The following is a 20,372-nucleotide window of genomic DNA, read 5'->3' on the forward strand; positions in this document are numbered from 1 at the left end:
AAAAAAAAAATGGAACCTCTGACCCCGTTAATGTCACGCTGTGTTACCCGAGCGCCCTCAGATAGATTCAGGAAAAACAAAACAAACAAAAAAACGTTCAATTCAGCACATTCTAGAGCTACAAGGTCTTATCCAGACTAACAGAGGATTGAACATAATTTACAAATGGAAAAAAGAGAGGTAAAACAGACAAACACATACAAATATATAATATATATATTCTTAAAAAATGGATTCTCTCTATACTTGATTTATTTATACAGCCAGCGGCTGATGTACAATGGTCACGTGCCAATGATCTTTAAACATGGAAACTTGTTGATGGCATCAGTTTTTTTTTTCCTCTCTTCTCTTATTTTTTGTACTTTTTTTTTTAACAATTTCATCTTTTTTTTTTTTTTCCTTTTTAAAACAGAGTTAGGATTCATTTCATTTAGGTGATTAAAACAACATGCGGCAAAGAAACGAAAAGAAAACGAAAGAAAAGGCAGAATGTTAAGAAGTTTTAGGAGGAGACAGAAGCAGCTGTGGGAGCGGCTGAATCGTTTGGTTTTCCTCACCGTCGCTACGCTTTAGTTTCTCTTGCTTTTAGATTTTCCCTCAAAGACGGTTTGATCCTCGCTGAGGCCGCTCGCTCAGAGGGGGGGGGGGGGGGGGGGGGGAGGAGGAGGAGGAGGAGGAGGAGGAGGTGAAGATCCTCAGCAACAAATAAAAGTTAATTTTGCTCGGCTGCCGCCCACGCCGCGACACCTACGACAGCACTACTCCTGTTTTATCTCTCTCTCTTTCAGTTGTTCTTCCTGTCTGCTCCTGTTACTGTGGGATGGCCAAAGAGAGGTGGAGGTGGAGGTGGAGGTGGAGGTGGGAGAGGGAAGAGGTGGTGGTGGTGGTGGTGGTGGTGGTATCAGGGGTTTGGATGCGGGGGTGGGCTGATGAGATCAAGAACGACGACGATGATGATGATGGTGGTGGTGGTGGTGGCTGTTGTTGTTGTTGTTGTTGTTGTTTACATGGTCTGACTGTTTACATATTCCGATTGACGGGTGTGACGTAGTTGCGGGGGAACATGCCCGTCTGGCCGTGGCAGCCTCCTTTCCACCAGTTGGGGTCGGAGTTGTCCAGGACCTGGATGAAGTCGCCGCGCCGGAATCCCAGCTCTCCTTCCTCCTGGGGGTCAAAGTCGAAGAGCGCTTGCACATATGTGGGATGCTGAAGGGACACAAGATGGAGGAAGAACGTTAGGTCATGTGACTCTAATAAACATTTATTGACAGCTGCATTGTTGTCGTTTACTTCCTGACTGAACCCTTGCTGCTTTAACCCTCCTAATGCCCGGTTTACACTGTGCGACTTTGGACAAGCATCGTCGGAGAATCGTGGACATATCTTTGGTCGTGGCTCTAAATCGGTGGTTTTACGTCGCGCTGTGAGACACGTTATCGTACAATGTGCACGCATCAAACTTGGCGATTGTACCAAAGTTTATTAGATTCACGTCGCATAGTGTGTCATGCAATGGTCTTATAAGATCGCTAAAAATCGCACTCGCAATCGAGAAACGGCTCCTTCGATCGCTATTACAGTCATTACGGTAATGAGCACATTGCGTGTGTGACAGGGGGCGGGATTTTTGTGGAACGTAGAAGAGTTGATGTAAAATAGTTTGAGTTTAGTTTTTATTTATTTATAGTCGTTTATAAAGCAAAAAGTTTTTTTCTTTTTCTTGTTATTACACAATGTTCTGAGCATTTATAACATAATAATAACAAATATGTGCCAGTTTTTGAAAGTTATCTTTCGTCTGTCAAGGAAAACAGTTAAAATAATTAATACAAAAAACATTTTCTGACAGAATCATTAAAAAAAGAAGGCGGACTGTTGTGAAAGGGTTAAAAAAAAAGCTACAGCTTAGCTAATTGCTTCTAATTAAACTCTGCACTTGTCTACTCGTCTTCTCATTGCTTCTTTTATTTCTCACCTGGTGGACCTGGTGCTCCATGTCTCGCAGAAAGATTTGCTGATTGCGGGAGACTGAGGTGGAGCGGTGGTAGTCCACCAGCTCGTTGAGGGAGTTGAACTTCACCACCCATAGGAAGTACTTTCCGGCACCGTCGCGAAGAACCTTGAAGTGCTGGACGTCATTCCCGAACCTGGAGAAGGTCACAGTGAGAAGAGGTGCCACAGCTTTAAAGGCACATTTGAATAAATGTTGTGAATCACTTATCAAACAGGCCTAGTAAGGGTTAGTCAAATGATTCAACATGCTAGCAGCAGACTGACATTCACTACTCGCTGATTAAGTGGAGTCCAGACAGTAATTAAGATCGTATCTTGACAACAACTTTACATGTACTCTGCTGTCCTTCCCACAGGACAGAACGAGCTCGGCTGATAAGAGGAAATGAGCTCAGTGGCGTCATGTCTAAGACCGCCCACTAGAGGGCACGGCTGAGACTTCACCAGAATAAGGAAGTGAGTGCAGATGACTAAAGCAGGTCAAGTGTGGAAACTTGTGAACCTGAGGAAACTTAACGTTTGTATGAAGGTGATATTTACCTGTGACTCACGTTTCCCCAGAATGTTATGAATAAGCGCTGCCACTTACTTCACAGAGAGGGAGAAGTCTCCCGGTGCACTCTCGCTCTCTCTGATGAGGAAAGCCCCATCATGCCTCTGTTTGTTTAGCATCTCCTCTGCTTTGGCACGGGGGATCTTCCCGAAGAACCACCTGGGAGGGAGGAAGGAGAGGCAACGCCGCTGTGAGATCAACCCCCTGAAGCACTTCCTGTCACATTCTGATCTACAAACTGACGCCCTGGTGTCATGGGAGTCGATCATGGCTGCCCAACTACACTGGGGTGTTTACTTTACACAGGATCCTGCTTAAGAAGTGGAAAAAATAAACAGACATGTGGAGTAAAATGATTTTTTTTTAGTCATATAACTGAACCGTATGTCACACATGGTGCGTTCAAGGCCCATTTGAAAGGTCAGAGCCTGACTGTCGTTTCTGTTTTTTTTTCTGCCCATGATGGATGGTGTGATTTTGGCTTATAGGAGAAAAGTCCTAGAGCCAGATGTGCTCAGTGTGCAGCAGGAGGACTTAGACTCTGTAATAGGATTTATGTTATTATTAAACGTGCATGTTTTTGAATATATCTGCAACAACAAGAAGGGAAAGTAACGTCCAGGCACAAAACGCAGCTTAAGTCCAGTTGAAGACTCTGTAAGTGGGGATTTTTGCAGAGTATATGTTCGGTGCAACAGACTCTGGTGGCTCTGTGGTCTGACTGAGGAAACCGAAGGGGACACAGTGCGAAAAAAAAACATGCAAATGTCACACCTCCAGACAACAGCGTCAACCACTGATCCACCAATGCTGACAGACAGTGACATCAACACAAACAGATGGACCAACCAGGAAGTGTGGAACAAACACACTCGCCAGTCATTAAGATACTGTCTGCTGCCAATGTACCAGGAAGTAGATTAGTCATATTTGCACCAGCGTTTGGAGGCTAAAACCGGAGTTTTTATTCAGAGCGGGTAAAGCGAATCCCTCCAAGTGCACGACTGACAGATGAAGCCGGTGAAAGCTTTCCACTTGTGTAAATAATTCAAAAGTACAGTCAGCCAAAAGATGACATCTTGGCTCCTTTACACATAGGTGAAAAATCAATAATGAAATGGGCGACTCTTTATCTGCTCTGTAGCTGTGCTTGGCAGGACCGCGAGCCTGCGCACACGCTCCTTCCCCATTTGATAAAATTGATAACAAAGCAATTAATGGAGCCAAGGAAGGAGAACGGCGGCCATTACCGTCAACCATTAACACACACACACACAACTCTGAGGAGTCCATGTTCTTCTGCCACTCCTCCACACGATCATGGGAATTTTTTTTTTTTAGAGTCGTTTCCTACTTTGAATAAAACACTCCAGCCACACAAGGGCTGTTGTTAAATAACATCTCAGTTTCCATGTGGAGAAACAGTAACAGTGACACACAAGTTAAATGTCCACCTTTCCAGTGGTCTTGATAGATTTGTGACTCCAGGCCAGGAGGTGAATATTAATATACACCACTAGGGGTGGAAGAAAAAAATAAATTCTGTGAAATTTGGAGATACTGGTATCGATTTATGTTGTGACTAAATCGATTTTTTATTAATTATTTCTGAGCAAACATTAATTTCAACATCTTACTTTTGTGGTGCACACTGTCTCTTTCAGCATAAAAACAACTTGAATGTGAGATACAGGAACACTGTGCAATGTTCTTATAATTAAAACAATTATAATTAAACATTTTGTTCTTGTGAAAGATGTATCACTAGTCTTCAGATGAGGCTTTCCAAACAAGCTTTCCATATTCTTAAAAATATATACATGTATAAAATCGCAATATATACCGCCTTTGTTACAGTATCGGGATATATCGTATATCGTATTGTATCGTGATATGTATCGTATTGCCAGATTCTTGCCAATCAATACACAGCCCTATAAACTACCGTTCAAAAGTCTGGGGCCAGGTCTACAGCTTCTCTGATCGGCTGTGCTAACATCATTTCACAGGAGTTTTCTAATCATCAATCAGCCTTTTTAGCACGATTAGCTAACACAATGTAGCATTAGAACACAGGAGTGATGGCTGCTGGGAAAGGGCCTCTGTACACCTTTGTATATATTCAATTAAAAATCAGCCTTTCTAACTAGAACAGTCATTTATCACATGAACAATGTCTACACTGTAGTCTGATGACTTTAATGTTATCTTCATTGAACACATTTCCAAGTGACCCCAAACGTTTGAACGCTAGTGTAACTATGTTGTTTGAATCATATTTAAAGTCAGATTTTCATGCATTAAAAGGCTAAAACACACAGAATGTGTGGACACGGTTTGAGATTAATCCACAAACCCAAACATCAGCCACAAAACAGCGCTGGTCAAAAGATCAGTGTCCAAGCAGAGAGAGACGACTGACTTGGAGCCGAGCCCTGCTTCATTGTGCTCTGCTGTATTATAGCACAGCTGTGTGTGTGTGTGTCTGCTGGGAGGTGTGGGTGCCTGGTGCTCCTGCACTGCATTGTCGCTGCAATGGTGAAAGTGCACAGTGCACAGCCACCACAGAGTCATGGGTAATTTTACTGTGTTCCATTAACAGTTACAGCAAAGCAACAGCAACAGGCGATGCTACACTGAAACTGTGGCAACCCGCATTAAGGTTTTCACAATAAAAGCATTTAAAAAGGCTGTGGTTGATTGTAGTTTAGCATAGCACCACTTAGCTAAGCCCGAGGAAGTTGTGTGTTGCATAAAAGTGTGCACCTATGTACCTCCAACAGACTACAGCAAGGAGCCGAAACAGAGTAGCAGGCCCTGCACACACTTAAAATGGTAAATAACGATCAATTTGATATACTAACACACATCCTGCCACAACACCCAACAAATTACAGACTATGGCTGCTACCTGCTGCAAAATGAAAGAAGAAGAAGACACAGTACCAAGCTAGCAGGGAGTGCACATAACCACAGTGGCAGGTAGAAGCCCACTGAGGTTATTCACAAAGGCCCCGTTCACACTGGGAAAAAAAAATGTGGCTTAAGCAGGATTTGGCCGCATCCAGATCAATCCAGATGTGTTTTTTTCCCCGAGTGTGAACACCTCCAATCCGGCTGAATCCAGTTTGATTTCAAGCCGGATTGGCTCAAATGTGGCTCAGGTGTGAACGCAAATGTGGCTAGCGAATCCGGCTAGCCACATTATTAGCCATATTACGAGGCGCCACCTAGTGGTTTGGAGAACAGCAAACACGCTGGATGAAGCCGGATTGAGTGCGGACACAACTGTGTGCTAGCCAGATTTGAAAATAGGTCTGAACGCATCCAGCTTAGGCCCCGTTCACACTGGAGAAAGTCATTCCAGCTAGAGTAGGATTGAGCCCAGACAGCCTTTAAGCTGGATGCGTTCAGACCTATTTTCAAATCTGGCTAGCACACACTTGTGTCCGCACTCAATCCGGCTTCATCCGGCTTCATCCAGCGTGTTTGCTGTTCTCCAAACCACTAGGTGGCGCCTCGTACTATGGCTAATAATGTGGCTAGCGGGATTCGCTAGCCACATTTGCGTTCACACCTGAGCCACATTTGAGCCAATCGAGGGTGGATGTAGCCGGCTTGAAATCAAACTGGATTCAGCCGGATTGGAGGTGTTCACACTCGGAAAAAAACACATCTGGATTGATCTGGATGCGGCCAAATCCTGCTTAAGCCACATTTTTTTCCCCAGTGTGAACAGGGCCTTAAAGGCTGTCTGGGCTCAATCCTACTCTAGCTGGAATGACTTTCTCCAGTGTGAACGGGGCCTAAGCTGGATAGAAGTCTTCATCATGGGGTTAAAGACCAATAACAAGCCTACACCATGCAATAACACTGCCCCCCCTGCAGAACAATGTATATCTGCTAGCGTCACAATCATGACGCAGTCAGATCAATATTCAATTACATGTAAGAGGCTTCGAGCACATTAATAAAGAGGGAGCTAATCTGGCACTGAGCACCGGGATAGAGGTAATGTCCTCCAAGGATCCTGCCTGGCTTTGCCTAAAGTGGTTTAACACACACACACACACACACACACACAGGTATCACATAGCCAATCAATCCTCATAAGACTGAGCAGGACAGCTTAAGTCTGCTCCACCTGAGAAAACGGACGGTTTGCGTTGATGGATGACTGATATACTTACGGATGGGCTTTCATCTCTATGTAATTCTTAGGGATGAAGCCGTCTTTTCCATTTAGTTCTGCCTTGTACCAGTTCTGATCACACTCTTCATTTAATACCTGGTGTGGGGAAAGAAACAAAAAAAAAAAAAGAGGGAAGGGTTAGTGGCACTTACAGTATGAATGTAAACAATGGAAATTCAGCTTTATGGCCACTGGTTTAATTTCCTGTGACCCAGAAGGGTCCGTGTTCTGTGTTCTGAAAGCTGCCAGGGTAAATATTAGGAAAAAGTGCAGAGGACAGCAGCGTGCAAACACAATTACACCGCTCCAAAAAACAAAGATTCTGACCGTGGTGACGGATCAAGTCACCGTGAAGTGATCTGCTCTTTTACTGTGGAATGAACAAGTTACCAGTTTGTGACACAGACAGCTGTGTGGGCATTCATGTCTGACAAAACACAGCTTTGAGTGCAGGTGTGACGGCAAGTGGCGCAACCATGTGTGTCAAAGTCAGTGTGCATGTGCAGCATGGGAAGCCAGGTTCATTCCATTCATTATTTAACAGGAATGTCCACTTTAACTCTATATAAACCAAGCAGCTTTGGTCACATTATTTAGTCACCGTGGCCTCGTTTTCCTCTAAATTTGGTTAACCTTTATGGAGGGAATGGTCGCATCTAATGCATCCTAAGAACGACTGTAGTGACCATATATGGTGTCACTTTGAGGGTTGAATAAGTTCAATATCCTTCTCAATAATTCATTACAAATGATAAAAACCGTTACTCAACTCGTGAACAAATTTCTAGGGCTGTGATCAACCAAGGAAAGTCTTGGGCGACTGAAACCAGTGTTAATTTTGGCAGCAATTTCTAATTTAGTTTTTATTTTAGTCTTGTGACTGAAATGTCATTTTATTTTAGTCACATATTAGTCATCAACATTTTTTAAGTTTTAGTCTAGTTTTAGTCGACTAAATATCAAAGAATTTTAGTCGACTAAATCTGCCGTGGATTTAGTCGACTAAAATTCTTTGATATATATTTTTGATGAAATATGAATGAAATAATTAAGGTTTGAAGTGCAATAAAACAGGAACAGCTTTAACTTGTGTAATTTGAAACAAACACCTCTTTATTTAATTGCTATGACCTAAGAACCAGTGAACAGTGAGCTGCTCTCCCTGAACACACGGTTCAGTCATGACCTTCTTCATGAATCCTCCATAACTACAGCAAAACACTTCAGTGACAACTCAGAAACAGGTCGCATGCTGTAAAACCATCAGCGCTGTTTTCATTTATAGATTTTGTCACGTGTATCTTTGAGCGGAAGTTAAGACGACTCGTCTACAAATGTCGCTTCATGTTTATTGTGTTTTTACCGCTGATAGTCGCTCCACACGGTTTGCAAACCGTCTTGTTTGTCTTGACATCAAACGTGTCCGTGTGTCTGTTCTTCTCCTGTGTTGTGTTGCCGTGCATGAGGACGCCTTCTTCCAGCATCGCGGGGTAACGTCCTTACGCAGAGAGATCACTTCTGATTGGCTCTCTGCCACCGTCTCCTGATTCGTCCCTCCCTTCCACAAACAAAATTTGCTCTGATCGGATCTCGTCTCCATCAATAATTTCGTCTCGTTTTTATTCGTTGACGAAAGTGTCGATACATTTCGTCTTCGTTTTTGGCACCGTGCGTTAGTTTTTATTTAGTTATCGTCTCATTTTTATCAGCAAAAAATGGTTGTTAACGAAAACTATGACGAAAATGATTCGTCAACAAAATTAACACTGACTGAAACCCTTAAATTTTGCTTTCACGTGCATCTGCGCAATATCACAGCCCTGGATTTCCGAAAAATATACGCTCATCTAGTGATATCAGGAGAAAACCTGCTGAGGAATATTTAGACAGTTGTTTTTGTCATGTTATAATATTTACAGACACCGTCGTGTCGCTCTGTACGTGTATAACTTATAACTTAATAAATATTCAGCAAATATTTACCGGGCCGGTACTCTTCAGTCTCTAGTGGGTCGGGCTAAACCAAAGTAGTGAAAACAAGGGGGGTGTTCAAAGATCGACTGTTACCTGTGAAACGGGTGCTCTGAATACACCCCCATTAGCACTTGGTACAGTCCTCCTGATAAAATTAATGCTACAAAGAATCGTCCAATCAGAATTTTGGTCGAACCAGAACGCATCGACCAATAAATCGAGATTACAGCCCTACAAATTTCAAAGGAAACCTGAGTAAGAGTGTTAGCCAATGAGCAGCAGATGATACAGCCGGCCAGGTATAAATGTTAAGAGGATAAAAAGAAGAGGAAGATGTGATGCACCTGGTGGATTCTTAGAGCAGCACATGTATTAATCTCAGCCATTCATTCACCACATAACACGACTCAGACTGTTTAAAGCCTTTTCTTTGATCAGAACCACACATACTGCCACAGCAGACAACTCGAACTGTGCTCCTGTTCTATAAATGAAACTGCTCCCTTCTTCACCCTCTTCTTCCTCTCCCCTTAAATTCATCATTTACCCCTGGCCCATCCTAAGACAGCTGTCTTATTGGTGGCCGTGCAGTGCAAGTGACCTGGTCTATCTGCTCCAGTGAGCTTGCAGAATGCCAGCTGTCCCTCATCTTCCCCCAGCTGCTAACCCCTACACAAGACCGGCATTACTGGATCAGGGTGTGGCCTTGGACCAAAAAACAAAGGCAGGCTGCAGTGGGTAATTTAAATGGGTCTCCGTGTGTGTGTGTGTGTGTGTGTGTGTGTGTGTGTGACACTGCGTTTACACACACTGGAGAAAACTGTAACACAGTGTCAGACATGGCGAGCGTGTTTACTCCCAGTCAATGTGGCGCTGTCTGAGCCAAGACTCAAACAAAAGTGGCCTCAGCCTGTGGGCTATGTGTTGACACACCAAACCAAAGAATAAGCACCTACAAAAGACAGACTGATGCAGCGCTGACTGCCATCACACACAGTCCTCCGCACACACTCCGCCAGCCAGCCCAGAGGCTACTGCTTATGAAGGATAACAAGAAAGGACGAGTGTGCACACATGCAAGCCACTTGGTAACTAGCTGTGCTATGGTATGTTAGCATGCTAACACTCACAGCTTATTATGACTAGAGATATATGCAGATTTTGTCCTTTTAATACAGCGCCTGCATAATGTCCAAGTGCAACTTAATGTTGAGAAACCTCGAGCCTGGAGGGATGTGAGGAGGAGTGGACGTGTTTTAAAACTAAACCACTGGAAAACAATGCAGATAAAAACATTCCCTTTCACTGCTGCGGCTGCTGCTGCCAGAAAGTTTGCTCGATCAGATTTACAAATATTTGGACCAAACTGAATGATAACCCATCGAGTAACCAAAGATAAATCAGCAGAATATGCAGGAAAAAAATGCTACTGTAAGCAACAGTTTAAGCATTTTCAGCACAGTCAAATGACCTTTTCACAGAAAGCTGATTCTATTCTGAATTAAATGTGTAAAGTTAATAATAAACAAATGATCTTTTCAATATAACATTAACACAACCTTGCCCCTAACAACTACACAAAAGGCAGCTAGCAGCCATATTTTAACACTGATATAATCCTCAAAATACTCCCGACTTCCAGAGGACTTCTGTTTTCCTTTAACCCACCACACACACAGTCTGAATGTGTTGTTGTCACACTAACTGCTGACTCGTAGGAAAGCTCGTTTTGAGACTCTCAGAACAGTCATGAGCAACATGTGACGGTGTGCGAGTGACTGATTTGATTCAACAACTACTGTACGCCGCCGGAGTGAAAACCGATCCGACTGAAGTCAGGCTCAGCATGCAGCCCCGTCTGCCCCGAGGCTGTGCTCCCAACGGAGAGGTGGCGGTGTGTAACGTTAGCTTGACAAAGAAATGCAACAACAACATTTCCTCACAAAACAAACACACACACAAAGCAACAAATCATGTAGGAGTGCAGAATGTGCAGTGCTGTAGGAGGAAGAGTTGCAGACCAGTAAGAAAGACGATGATTCATCCTCACGACCCGGGCTCAGGCCTACTGGTTGGAAAGCATCCACTCCACTGAGATGAGCTTTCAAACTGACCCTGAACTCCCTGAAGAAGGAAAACTTTAGCAACCATCATGCATCAGTTTACACAGAGCCTGCAAAGAATACAACAAAGATGTCCAACACAGAGTTAAAGAGACGCCTGGCTGACACTCTGCCCGACAGTTCAACATGCGTGAGGCCTTGTAACCTGGAATAACCTTAAATAATCATCCACTATGTGACCAAAGCTAAGAATAGAGCAGAGCAATTTACTGTAATGTTAAGCTTATACAGTGTAAATTGCTAAGATGCTTATGCGAGATTCAAAACAAGGAGTGTCCACGAGTGCTGCTATTTCTGATGTAACCTGCGAACTTAATTAGAGACATGTGCAGGCTCTCTGCACCTGCCCACAGCCATCTCTGAGCTCTCCCGCTGAGGTTTTTAGCCAGATCGAAAGGAAAATCCAGCATTGCTCAACACAACTAGGAAGCCCCGATAGACTTACTTTCAACATTTCCTCGTTTATGTAACAATCATTTAGTATTTGTCTGGTCTGCAGGCTTCCTGAAATCCTTGTAATTCATTGGTGGGCCTAATTTAATCTGTGAAATGATATACAAACAACCGTCTGTTATATTATCTTCAGCGGCTGCAAAGACGTATCAAGGAATCTTATAGAAGTGCTGCGCAGTGCAGGGAAAATGGCTCCTGATAGCTTTCAGAACTGAGGGAACGGCGGTCCGTGTGGAAAAGCAGAAATAAAATATTTGCTTGCTCGGCAGTTTTCTTTTTAAACCAAAGACAGGAGACAACCGCAGCATTTTGTCTGACTGAGCTCTGTCTCTGTGTTCCAGCAGCAGCATTGTAGCTTTGTGCTGCTGCATTTCTGTGGACCGTGTGCATTCCCGTCTCTCCTCTCTGAAGACTTGTGTTTTTTTTTTTTGTCTTTTTAATCTGATTGAACCACAATAGTTGTAGGAGTTTCTATTTGAGAGACTAAGGTCCAGGCGAGGGATTATCTCCTCCACAGCTGCCACTCTAGTCTCACTCCTCCACTCACCCCCCACCCCCTTATCTCTTTCTCTCAATCACACTCTGTAGAATTATGTAGCACATCCACCCACAAACCCCCGTGTGACACTAAACTGGAATAACTGCCACATTACACCCTAGTACACAACAATTAATCAAGCATGTCTCTATAAAACCATGAAATTGTACAACGCTGCGAGTAAATCCGAGCGATAAACAGGCTCATCGAGTGTCAACGTCCTCATTAATCACCCCAGCTGTGTCATGTTTACAAAGCAGATTTATTCATCTGATGGAGGAAACCCATATTTAAGATTTCTTCTCTTTTGCAACCATCACAAGACGTATAAGCACAAAAAAAAAAGATTAGTAATTATAAGTTGCTTTCCCCTTTCTGGCTGCTAAACAGAAGAGGCCTAGTATGGAGTATGGAGATGTAAGAAATATCCACAGTCAGAATGTTGCACCAACCCAAGATGGAGGCAGAAAGTGATGGTGGCAGTGTGAGTAAAAACAAGATGCTGAACGAACCACATGTCGAATGAACCACAGAGGATTGCGGATTGCAATAAATCAGATGCAGGGATTAGCCTGGAGTGTGAGTTAATCTGAGCGTGCAGCAGGTCAGCCAGATAGAGAGACAGACAAGCCAAAGCTTCATCAGAACCGCACAGGCCAAAACCTAATGGATCTGCCCGTGGATGGACCCATGAAGCCCGGTCCTGCTGTCCATCTACACGTCGGACGGCAACCTTGACCCACTTCAAAACTCTGCTTGGTCATTGAATCATTGCAGAAAACTGATCCGTTACATCAGGAATTCATTTTAATATTATGCAAAGTCAAAGTCAGCCACTGTTAAGACAAGTCAGTGAAGCAGAGCTGGGATGGAAACGGGCCTGTTATTTTCTCCATTCTTCTTCTTTTATCCTCAGCGAATTGGTTTAACGTGTCACCATCAATCGTAATTCCCGGGGACAGATATTGAAAGTGGCTCTTTGAGTCATAAAGCCACCCCTGACATAAAAAGTGCCCTCAGTTGAGGCCCTGAATCGGACTAAAGAAGATTAGTAAGTATTTTAATGGTTATAAATAGTCAGTTAATGGCCAGACTGAACCTATTTCTGGACAAGAATGTCAGTGGAATTAAGACTTTACTGTACACCATCATAAAAAAGGCCTCCAAAGGAAAAAAGAGTCTTTGTAGAGGTGATGCTCGTAGCAGTTCATAGCATCACATGAACGTCTTAAAGCCGCCTTCACGCTGGATAAATAACCCGCCAACACTTTATTTACAAACAATAGCTACAGGTTTTCATTCAAACAGCACAATCACATTACAGTTTAGTTATAGTTATAAAATAGTTATAAAAGAACCTGTGTGATCAGGTGTTCATCCATCCTGACACGGAGCCGTCGCCGGCGACAGAAATTGCGATGTTCAAACTACCGTAAAAAATCTCAACGGATTCTGAAAGCTGAGAAACGGCTTTATTCAATCGCTATTACATTCATTACGGTAATGAGCACATTGCGTGTGTGCCAGGGGGCGGGAGTTTTGTGGAGCGTAGGAGAGTTAGTGTAAAATAGTTTGAGTTTAGTTGTTGTCTTGTTGCTGAACATTTATAGTTGTTTATAAAGAGAAATTTGATGAAAATTCAAATCCGTTTTTTACTTTTTCTTGTTATTACACACTGTTCTGAGCATTTATAACATAATAATAACAAATATGTGCCAGCTTTTCACGTTTCCATCTCTGCCAATCAGAGCGGGCGCCAATAAAAACTCGCAGAGGCATTTGGAACAACTGCGTATAAATGCTGATTGTGCCCTTTCACACTAAAAACAAAAGCCAGATGTTAGTGGGTGTTAGAAAGAGATTTGAGGGGGTCCAATGGGGCATGAGGGGGGGGGGGGGCATCAAAATGAGTCTGACCTCTTTTGCTCCCAGCAGGGAGGGCGATGAATACCACCCAGACGCACAGAGGAGGAGATTACATTGGATTCTAGTAAACAGAGGCTTGTAATGCTATTGTAATTAAAATAATGCTTGAGGCCATTAACGCATGGGGAGTATGGAGAAAAGACTGAAGCTTGAAAACACACACACACACACACACACACTGCACCTAAAACCCAGGGGATGAACTGAATGCTGGACACGCAGCCAAAAAACAGCCTGCTTCACTGTGCTCTTCGCCAGCCTGAGATAATAAAGTTACAGCAGCAGCAGCACTGTCGGAGGCTCACACATACTGTAAGATCACAAAAAGACCATCTCATGATGATGAAGACCTAATGCACGAGATTAACCGACATGGAAGGGATCGATCTGGGCCTCCTCCCACTCCACCTCTCCTCTGAGTACAGGATCCTCTCTCACATTGTGATGCTGTTTTTTTTTTTTTACAGCTTGAAGTCTCAGTGCAATGTATTTTGGCAATGCCCTCTAATGACTCGGGCTTGGAAATAAAAAAAAAATGCCACGAAATCTGACAGATGTGACAGCTTAGGAGATTGTGTCTACTTAGGAACAACTGGTGCACTTATAAAACATCAAGATCGGACACGCCGCCGTCTGACGCTGTGACGCTAAGGTGATTTTTTAAAAACAACCAACGATCATTCCCATTCAAAGCTTACAGCTTACTCGCTTTTACAATACCTTCCTTGTTACAGCCAACATTAACAAACAAAAAATTAAACAACTAACTAAAGCTGAGGGAAAAGGAAAAAACAGAATTCCAACTTTTTGGTTTAAATACAGCTGTCAAGTGTCTTTATGGCACTTCAGCAGGGAGCGAAGCCGAGATGAGAAGGAGACCTAATTACAGCTCTCTGACTCAACACTCGGAGGGGATGAGCAGCGAGGAGAAAAAAGGCAGCAGGAAAAAAGAGGAGAGCGCAAAAACAAGGCATAAACAATGACAGGAGAGAGAGAGAGATCAAGAGAGAAGGACACGACGAAGGGGGAGGTGGAGAAAATCAAGAAGACACAAGACCACTTTGAAGAATCACACTCCTTGTGATCAGCTTAGGAAAACTCCTCAAGGGCAAATAGCATAAAATGAGGGCACTTCTTTTTCAGAGCAGGCGAGCTATGTTTGAATCTTCAGAGTGCAGCGTTTCCCCCAATCTGTGGTAGCTGGCTAGCTAAACAACATTTTTCATGGTGATGTTCGTTCCCACGCAGCAGAACGAACATCTAATCACACAACCTGAAATATTCACTTTCTGTTTTAAGACGACAAGAAAAATGTCACAAAACTGACAGTGTGTGAAAGTGTTTTTTTTTTTTTTTACTATGTGGTGAAAGACACAGAGATACCGTGGAGATAAGGACGTCAGTGGGGGAGTTTATGTGCGAGGGTGATAATCAGGAGACCAGAGTCGTCCTAATTCCTGCTTTAGAAGGCTGATTTAATGACCCACACATCGAGGCAGTGCTGGATTACTGAACTGTACACTAGTCATCTTCAAATTATTATAAAAGAAGATCCTAAAACAAAGCATGGAGCTTCCAGACAAGTTGAAAAAGCACACAACTTCCTCACTTTACTGTTAAACCGTGAACCAAAGCAGAGGTGTGTCCTTCACCTGCATGAGTCAACAGGATGTATCTGACTGTTAAAGGCTTTCCCCAAGTAAAAAAAATGTTAATAAGCTGCACATTTAAATGTCATTTAAGGTCATACACACACATTGGACACACTAATAGAACCTCCAGAACTCCCCGAAGCTCCTGTCACCACTTAACTACTGATTGATTCAAGAATCAAGCCGTGACTCGATGAGCGACGACAGATACATACAAGAAAAATCAGCTGCACGGCACGGTCCTACTGTTGATTCACCAGCTGACTGAATGCCACACGCACCGCTACTACTCACAATCTACAGGCAACACTTGCCCGGTTGAGCGCTGATAACGCTGAATGCATCCATCTAATAGCATCTGCTGCCATTTGTTGACTTTGAGCAGGTGCCTCAAATACGCAGACACACAAAGAAGAGCGAGAGCGAGAGAGAGCGAGGTGTGAAAAGGTTCACGCAAACACACTTTGCCTCCATCTCTAAGGAGTGGAGTTTCCACATGTCCTACCACAGAAGCATGGTACAGTGGCTCAGGTGTGTGGGAGACAAAATATAAACTCTTTCAATGATAGGGAAGAAGAAACTAATCATAGCGCCTTTAATGAGTGGTTCTGTGGTTGGTTTCTTGCACCCAAAAAAAATAAAATGAAAATGTTGTGAAAAATGCAGTGAAAGTGTTAATATGTAGATTTTTGCAGAGACGAACTGTGAAAATTAGGTCAAGGGAGCTTCCAGTGTGTACCAGCCGCCTGGGGGACACAGACTGTGATGAAAAATTATATGTTCTGGCTAATTCAATTCCAAGCAAACAAGGTTCCACTGTGTTCAGACATTAATCTCTTCAATTAGACACAATTAACAGACTGTCTGATAATGCCTACATCCACTGTAGGCTTTATATGGTGGGGCTATTCTACATAGCAACAAGAGAGAGGGAGAAAATGTTAGCAACACACACATTTTGGTAGATTCCTGTGAGCTCCTTCAAGGCAGTAATTTGAGTATAAACTTTGAGTCTAAAACTGCACAATGAGCAACATAGCAAAGGTTTGTTGACCTAACAGTTCCTCAGTTAACTTCACTGTGTCACAAACACAGCCAAGACATCCACAGAAAACCACTGCTGAGCTGACGGTAATCTGTTTGGAAAGGGGAAAAGTGCAGCAGTATTATTCATATGATTCTTGCTCCAAACCTCCATCTTCCTGAATAACGAAACCCATAAAAAAAAGGAACAGCAAGATGTCTGTTTTGTTTTTTTTTTTTTAAAGAGGCCAGTTCTTGGTAACTTTACTGCAACTCTACTGGAAGTAGTGTGGTCACAGAGGTCAAGGCACCTTCTGCTTCTCTGTGAACTCAGGGCTACAGTGTCATAGGTGCAGACTGCTGGAGTTGGTTGTGGAGACACAGGATGTTGCTGTGTTGCTGGGGGGTTGGAGGACACGTCAAACAGGAAGTGGAAACAGCAAAGCTGTAGCATGTAGCAAAGGAGCACATGCAGGACAGAGTAATGTTGGGAAGGATTCAACAGCAACTGCTGCGCCAGTATAGCTGAGGAGGAGCTGAACTAGATGATGTTATTGAGTCTTCACTTAGCCAGCCACGTCCTCCGATCTGATGTGGACTGGACATTTTTTACTACTGTGTACCACTAAATTAGGCTTCAGGGCAATTAGAGGTAGGGTAGAACAGTTTAAAGCACTTCCTGTCTCCCAGGTGCCTGGGTCAGAACATTATTCTACAAAGCGCTAGATTAAAGTAAATGTCCCAAAAGATGTCCTACTGAGACACAGACGAGTCAAATGTTGACAACACAACACTCAACCACAGTCTGAAATGCTTAAAAACACTCCTGTAGTCCACTAAAAACATTATTGTAGGGTTATTTTAGCTTGGTGTTTGAGTTAAAGCTAGCTAAAGAGGACATGTGTAACACATATATACCTATAGTAACAGGAATGTAAGACTGTTTCTGATTTATCCACATTCTACTGTAACACTGGTTCAGTTGCATCAGGTCTAAATCCTGTTTTTTACTTTTGTTGTGCATCTCCATGGTGACTCCTGCTCTTCCTCTTGCATGTTTGTATCTTAAGTGTTTGAGCTTTAATACCCTATAACACACCTTTAAAGGTCGGGTAGGAGATTTCATTCTGATGCACGTTTTGTTAAATTAGTGTAACTTCTCTTTACAATCCGATAGCAACCAATTAGTTTGGTAGTTTCGCTTTAAAACGAAGAATATGAATCATCTGTGGAAGCTATAAAACACTAAAAACATCAGCCAATCCTCCGGGTGGACCCTGCGCAGAGTATTGGCTGGTTGTCACTCTCTTCCTGCTCTGCGCGCACCAGAGAGGTACGTGCATGATGGCCGAAGTCACAGACCGCAGCTCGTCTTCAGGTGATGCGCGTCCATGTGATTGGAGGCGTGGCTTCGGGGTGAGTGCCAAGAGAAAGGGGCGTGTGTTTACTGTACAAATCTGGCTGACTCTCACTGAGTTTTCAAAGTCTCTACCTTTAAGAGGTTTTAGTAATAAATATTCAAAAACATTTCTGGTTTGTTGTTGTTTGGTATAAAGTGCCGTTTATGTGATATTTTGGTCATAAAGACAGCAGAAATCAGCTTATTTTTTTATGCTAACAGTGACATTTTCAGTTTTATACCCTATCTCCCAAACCAACATGGACTGTCTTAGCTTAGCATTCTGGTAAAGGCTCTTCAGAGTTTCAAAGGTTCATCAAGATGCCAAAACCAAAGGTCTTGTTTGTAAGTAAGATCTTATTTAATGGGACTTTCACTGACATTTTTAACTTTTAATGGCCACCGAGTGCCTTTATAATCCCAGGTCCAGTCTCTGTTGCCGATCTAATGGCACCTCTCATTTAATTCCTGGGTCGACTTTAAATTAGCATTTAATGGAATGCTATTCAATTAATGGCTGCAATATAATATTGACAGAGTACTTTGACTAGAACATAGTTTATATAACTTTCAATCTGTAGGCAGCAGTTTGTAGCAGCAGCACGGTGGGAAGGAAGGCGGATCGTGCTGTATGGGCAGGGCTCAAAGATCTGCTAATGTGAGCTACTTCTGCTAGCTTGAAGGGCTGTTAATCTTTATTTATTTAAGGAGGAAATGAGAACAAGTGTGCAGTGCTCAGGGCAATGACCAGACTTGACTGTGGCCTATGCATGCCTGCTGCTTCGCCTCTAAATCTGCTTTCTGACACAGATAATGAGCGAAATAAGGCTGATGACTGTAGAAACAGACAAAAAAAATGACGATTTGAATTCAACTCTGACTCTGCTGTTAAGTGCTATATTAAGTGGTGACATTACACAATATACAAAGTATACAGTTGAATTTATAAAAAGATCTCCTTCCCCTTTTCTCATCGGTGCATGATGGGAAATCACACTGTGAAACTAGGCGTGTCTGCTTTATGTAAATCCAACAGAGGCCTACACACACACACACACGTACTGTAACATATTTTACATATAAACCTACGCTTCATCGCTGTCAACTGTTCTTATGACTGCAGCACAAATTCAAGACCAAACAACAAATCAGTCTTTTAGATTAAGAGCAAAGTTTTCAGTTAAACAACCTGAAACTGTCTGTGAAGATAAAACAGGAAGGTTGTTGCAACAGCTCTGCGTGCTATTCACTGATAAGGAGCCAAGGCAACACGTACTGTTAAAGCAGACATGTTTAATTTTAACTGTAATATTAATGGCTCCTATTTAAAAAAAAAAAAAAAAAAAAAGAGGCATTTTTCAAAAATTGAAGCCAAGTTCTGCTCAGCGGCTGTCATGTGAAGAAGGACTGGATAACAAGCAAATGAGACGACTAAATGTTGGTGTATGACTCAAGGCTGCAAATTAGAGGAGAGCCTGGTTAAGAGTGGTAGAGTCAACCAGCTGTGAGTCACAGTGACACAGCGCTGGCTCGCTGGCTCGCTGGCTGGCTGTCCGACGCTTGTGGAAATCTGATTACTGAATATCTTTGAGGCATCGGAGGAGCTGGGCTTCCTTTCGTGTGATAAATGTCTGCGACTGTGTGTTGACATCGTGAATAAAAGCAGCAGAAGAAGATCGAGTGAAGACGTTGTGAACGGTTGTGAAAACAAGATGGTCTCAAGCTGTGGTTGCTTCTTCTAAGTTAGACGTCTGAATTAAAATATTACCGTTATATTTACCTTTAAAACTATTGATGTTTAGTGGAGATTAATGGATGAAAATGACACTGGTCCACTGATTTTGACCTTTAACCCAATGATGCACGGCTCCATCGGGAAAAATACAACCAAATACCATATTATATATTTGTGATATTTCATCACGTCATCCTCTTTATTTTACATATCTCAGAAACAAACCACTGGCACCAACTAATTCTATTCTTGGCAGCGATGATTATTATTTCCTGTGAAATTTGCGTCGAACAACTGGTGTGAAAACAACGGGTTTGTACCGTCTGTAAAATGCAAAACATCATATTTTGCATAAAACATGTATGTATAGCATGTGGAGCTCACATCGGTGGTTACACAGTTGTTTGTGGGTTTGAGGGTTGATAACAAGCACAACTCAGTCATGTTTCCTCCAATGTTGTTGGTCTTTTTTTTAAATATTTCATACATGTCTCACTATTTAGCAAAGGTAAGTAAGAGTTGAAGAAAAACACTGATATGACGAGGTGGCTCAGTCACAAGCATGATTTTCATTCATACAGAATCTTCTTGAATAAATCACACGTCATACCAATAGATTTAAAAGGTTAGTTCAGGATTTCATGTCCTTAAAACAACCTTTTTCCAAAGAGATGGTTACATAAAAGGCCTAAAGCTAAAACAAGGTCTTGGGTTGGAGCTCGACCGGCCTAATATTTAGACTTTAACTGTAATCATAACTGCAGAGCCATGGCCAGCTGGATGTCCAC

General features: G+C 42.7%; 1 protein-coding gene across 1 annotated transcript in view; it reads right to left on the reverse strand.

Moving 5' to 3' along the window:
* grb2b (growth factor receptor-bound protein 2b) overlaps positions 1-20,372 on the reverse strand; it is a 25,849-nt gene continuing 5,477 nt past the window's right edge. Inside the window, exons 3-6 of the mRNA XM_028412802.1 lie at positions 6,760-6,857; positions 2,606-2,728; positions 1,979-2,150; positions 1-1,209 (exon numbers count right to left, since the gene is read on the reverse strand). Coding sequence (XP_028268603.1) covers positions 1,024-1,209; positions 1,979-2,150; positions 2,606-2,728; positions 6,760-6,857 — 579 coding nt within the window. The 3' untranslated portion in view covers positions 1-1,023. The remainder of the gene's footprint in view (positions 1,210-1,978; positions 2,151-2,605; positions 2,729-6,759; positions 6,858-20,372) is intronic.

The sequence above is a fragment of the Parambassis ranga genome, chromosome 8 (genome assembly GCF_900634625.1).
Source record: "Parambassis ranga chromosome 8, fParRan2.1, whole genome shotgun sequence".
Lineage (NCBI taxonomy): Eukaryota > Metazoa > Chordata > Actinopteri > Ambassidae > Parambassis > Parambassis ranga.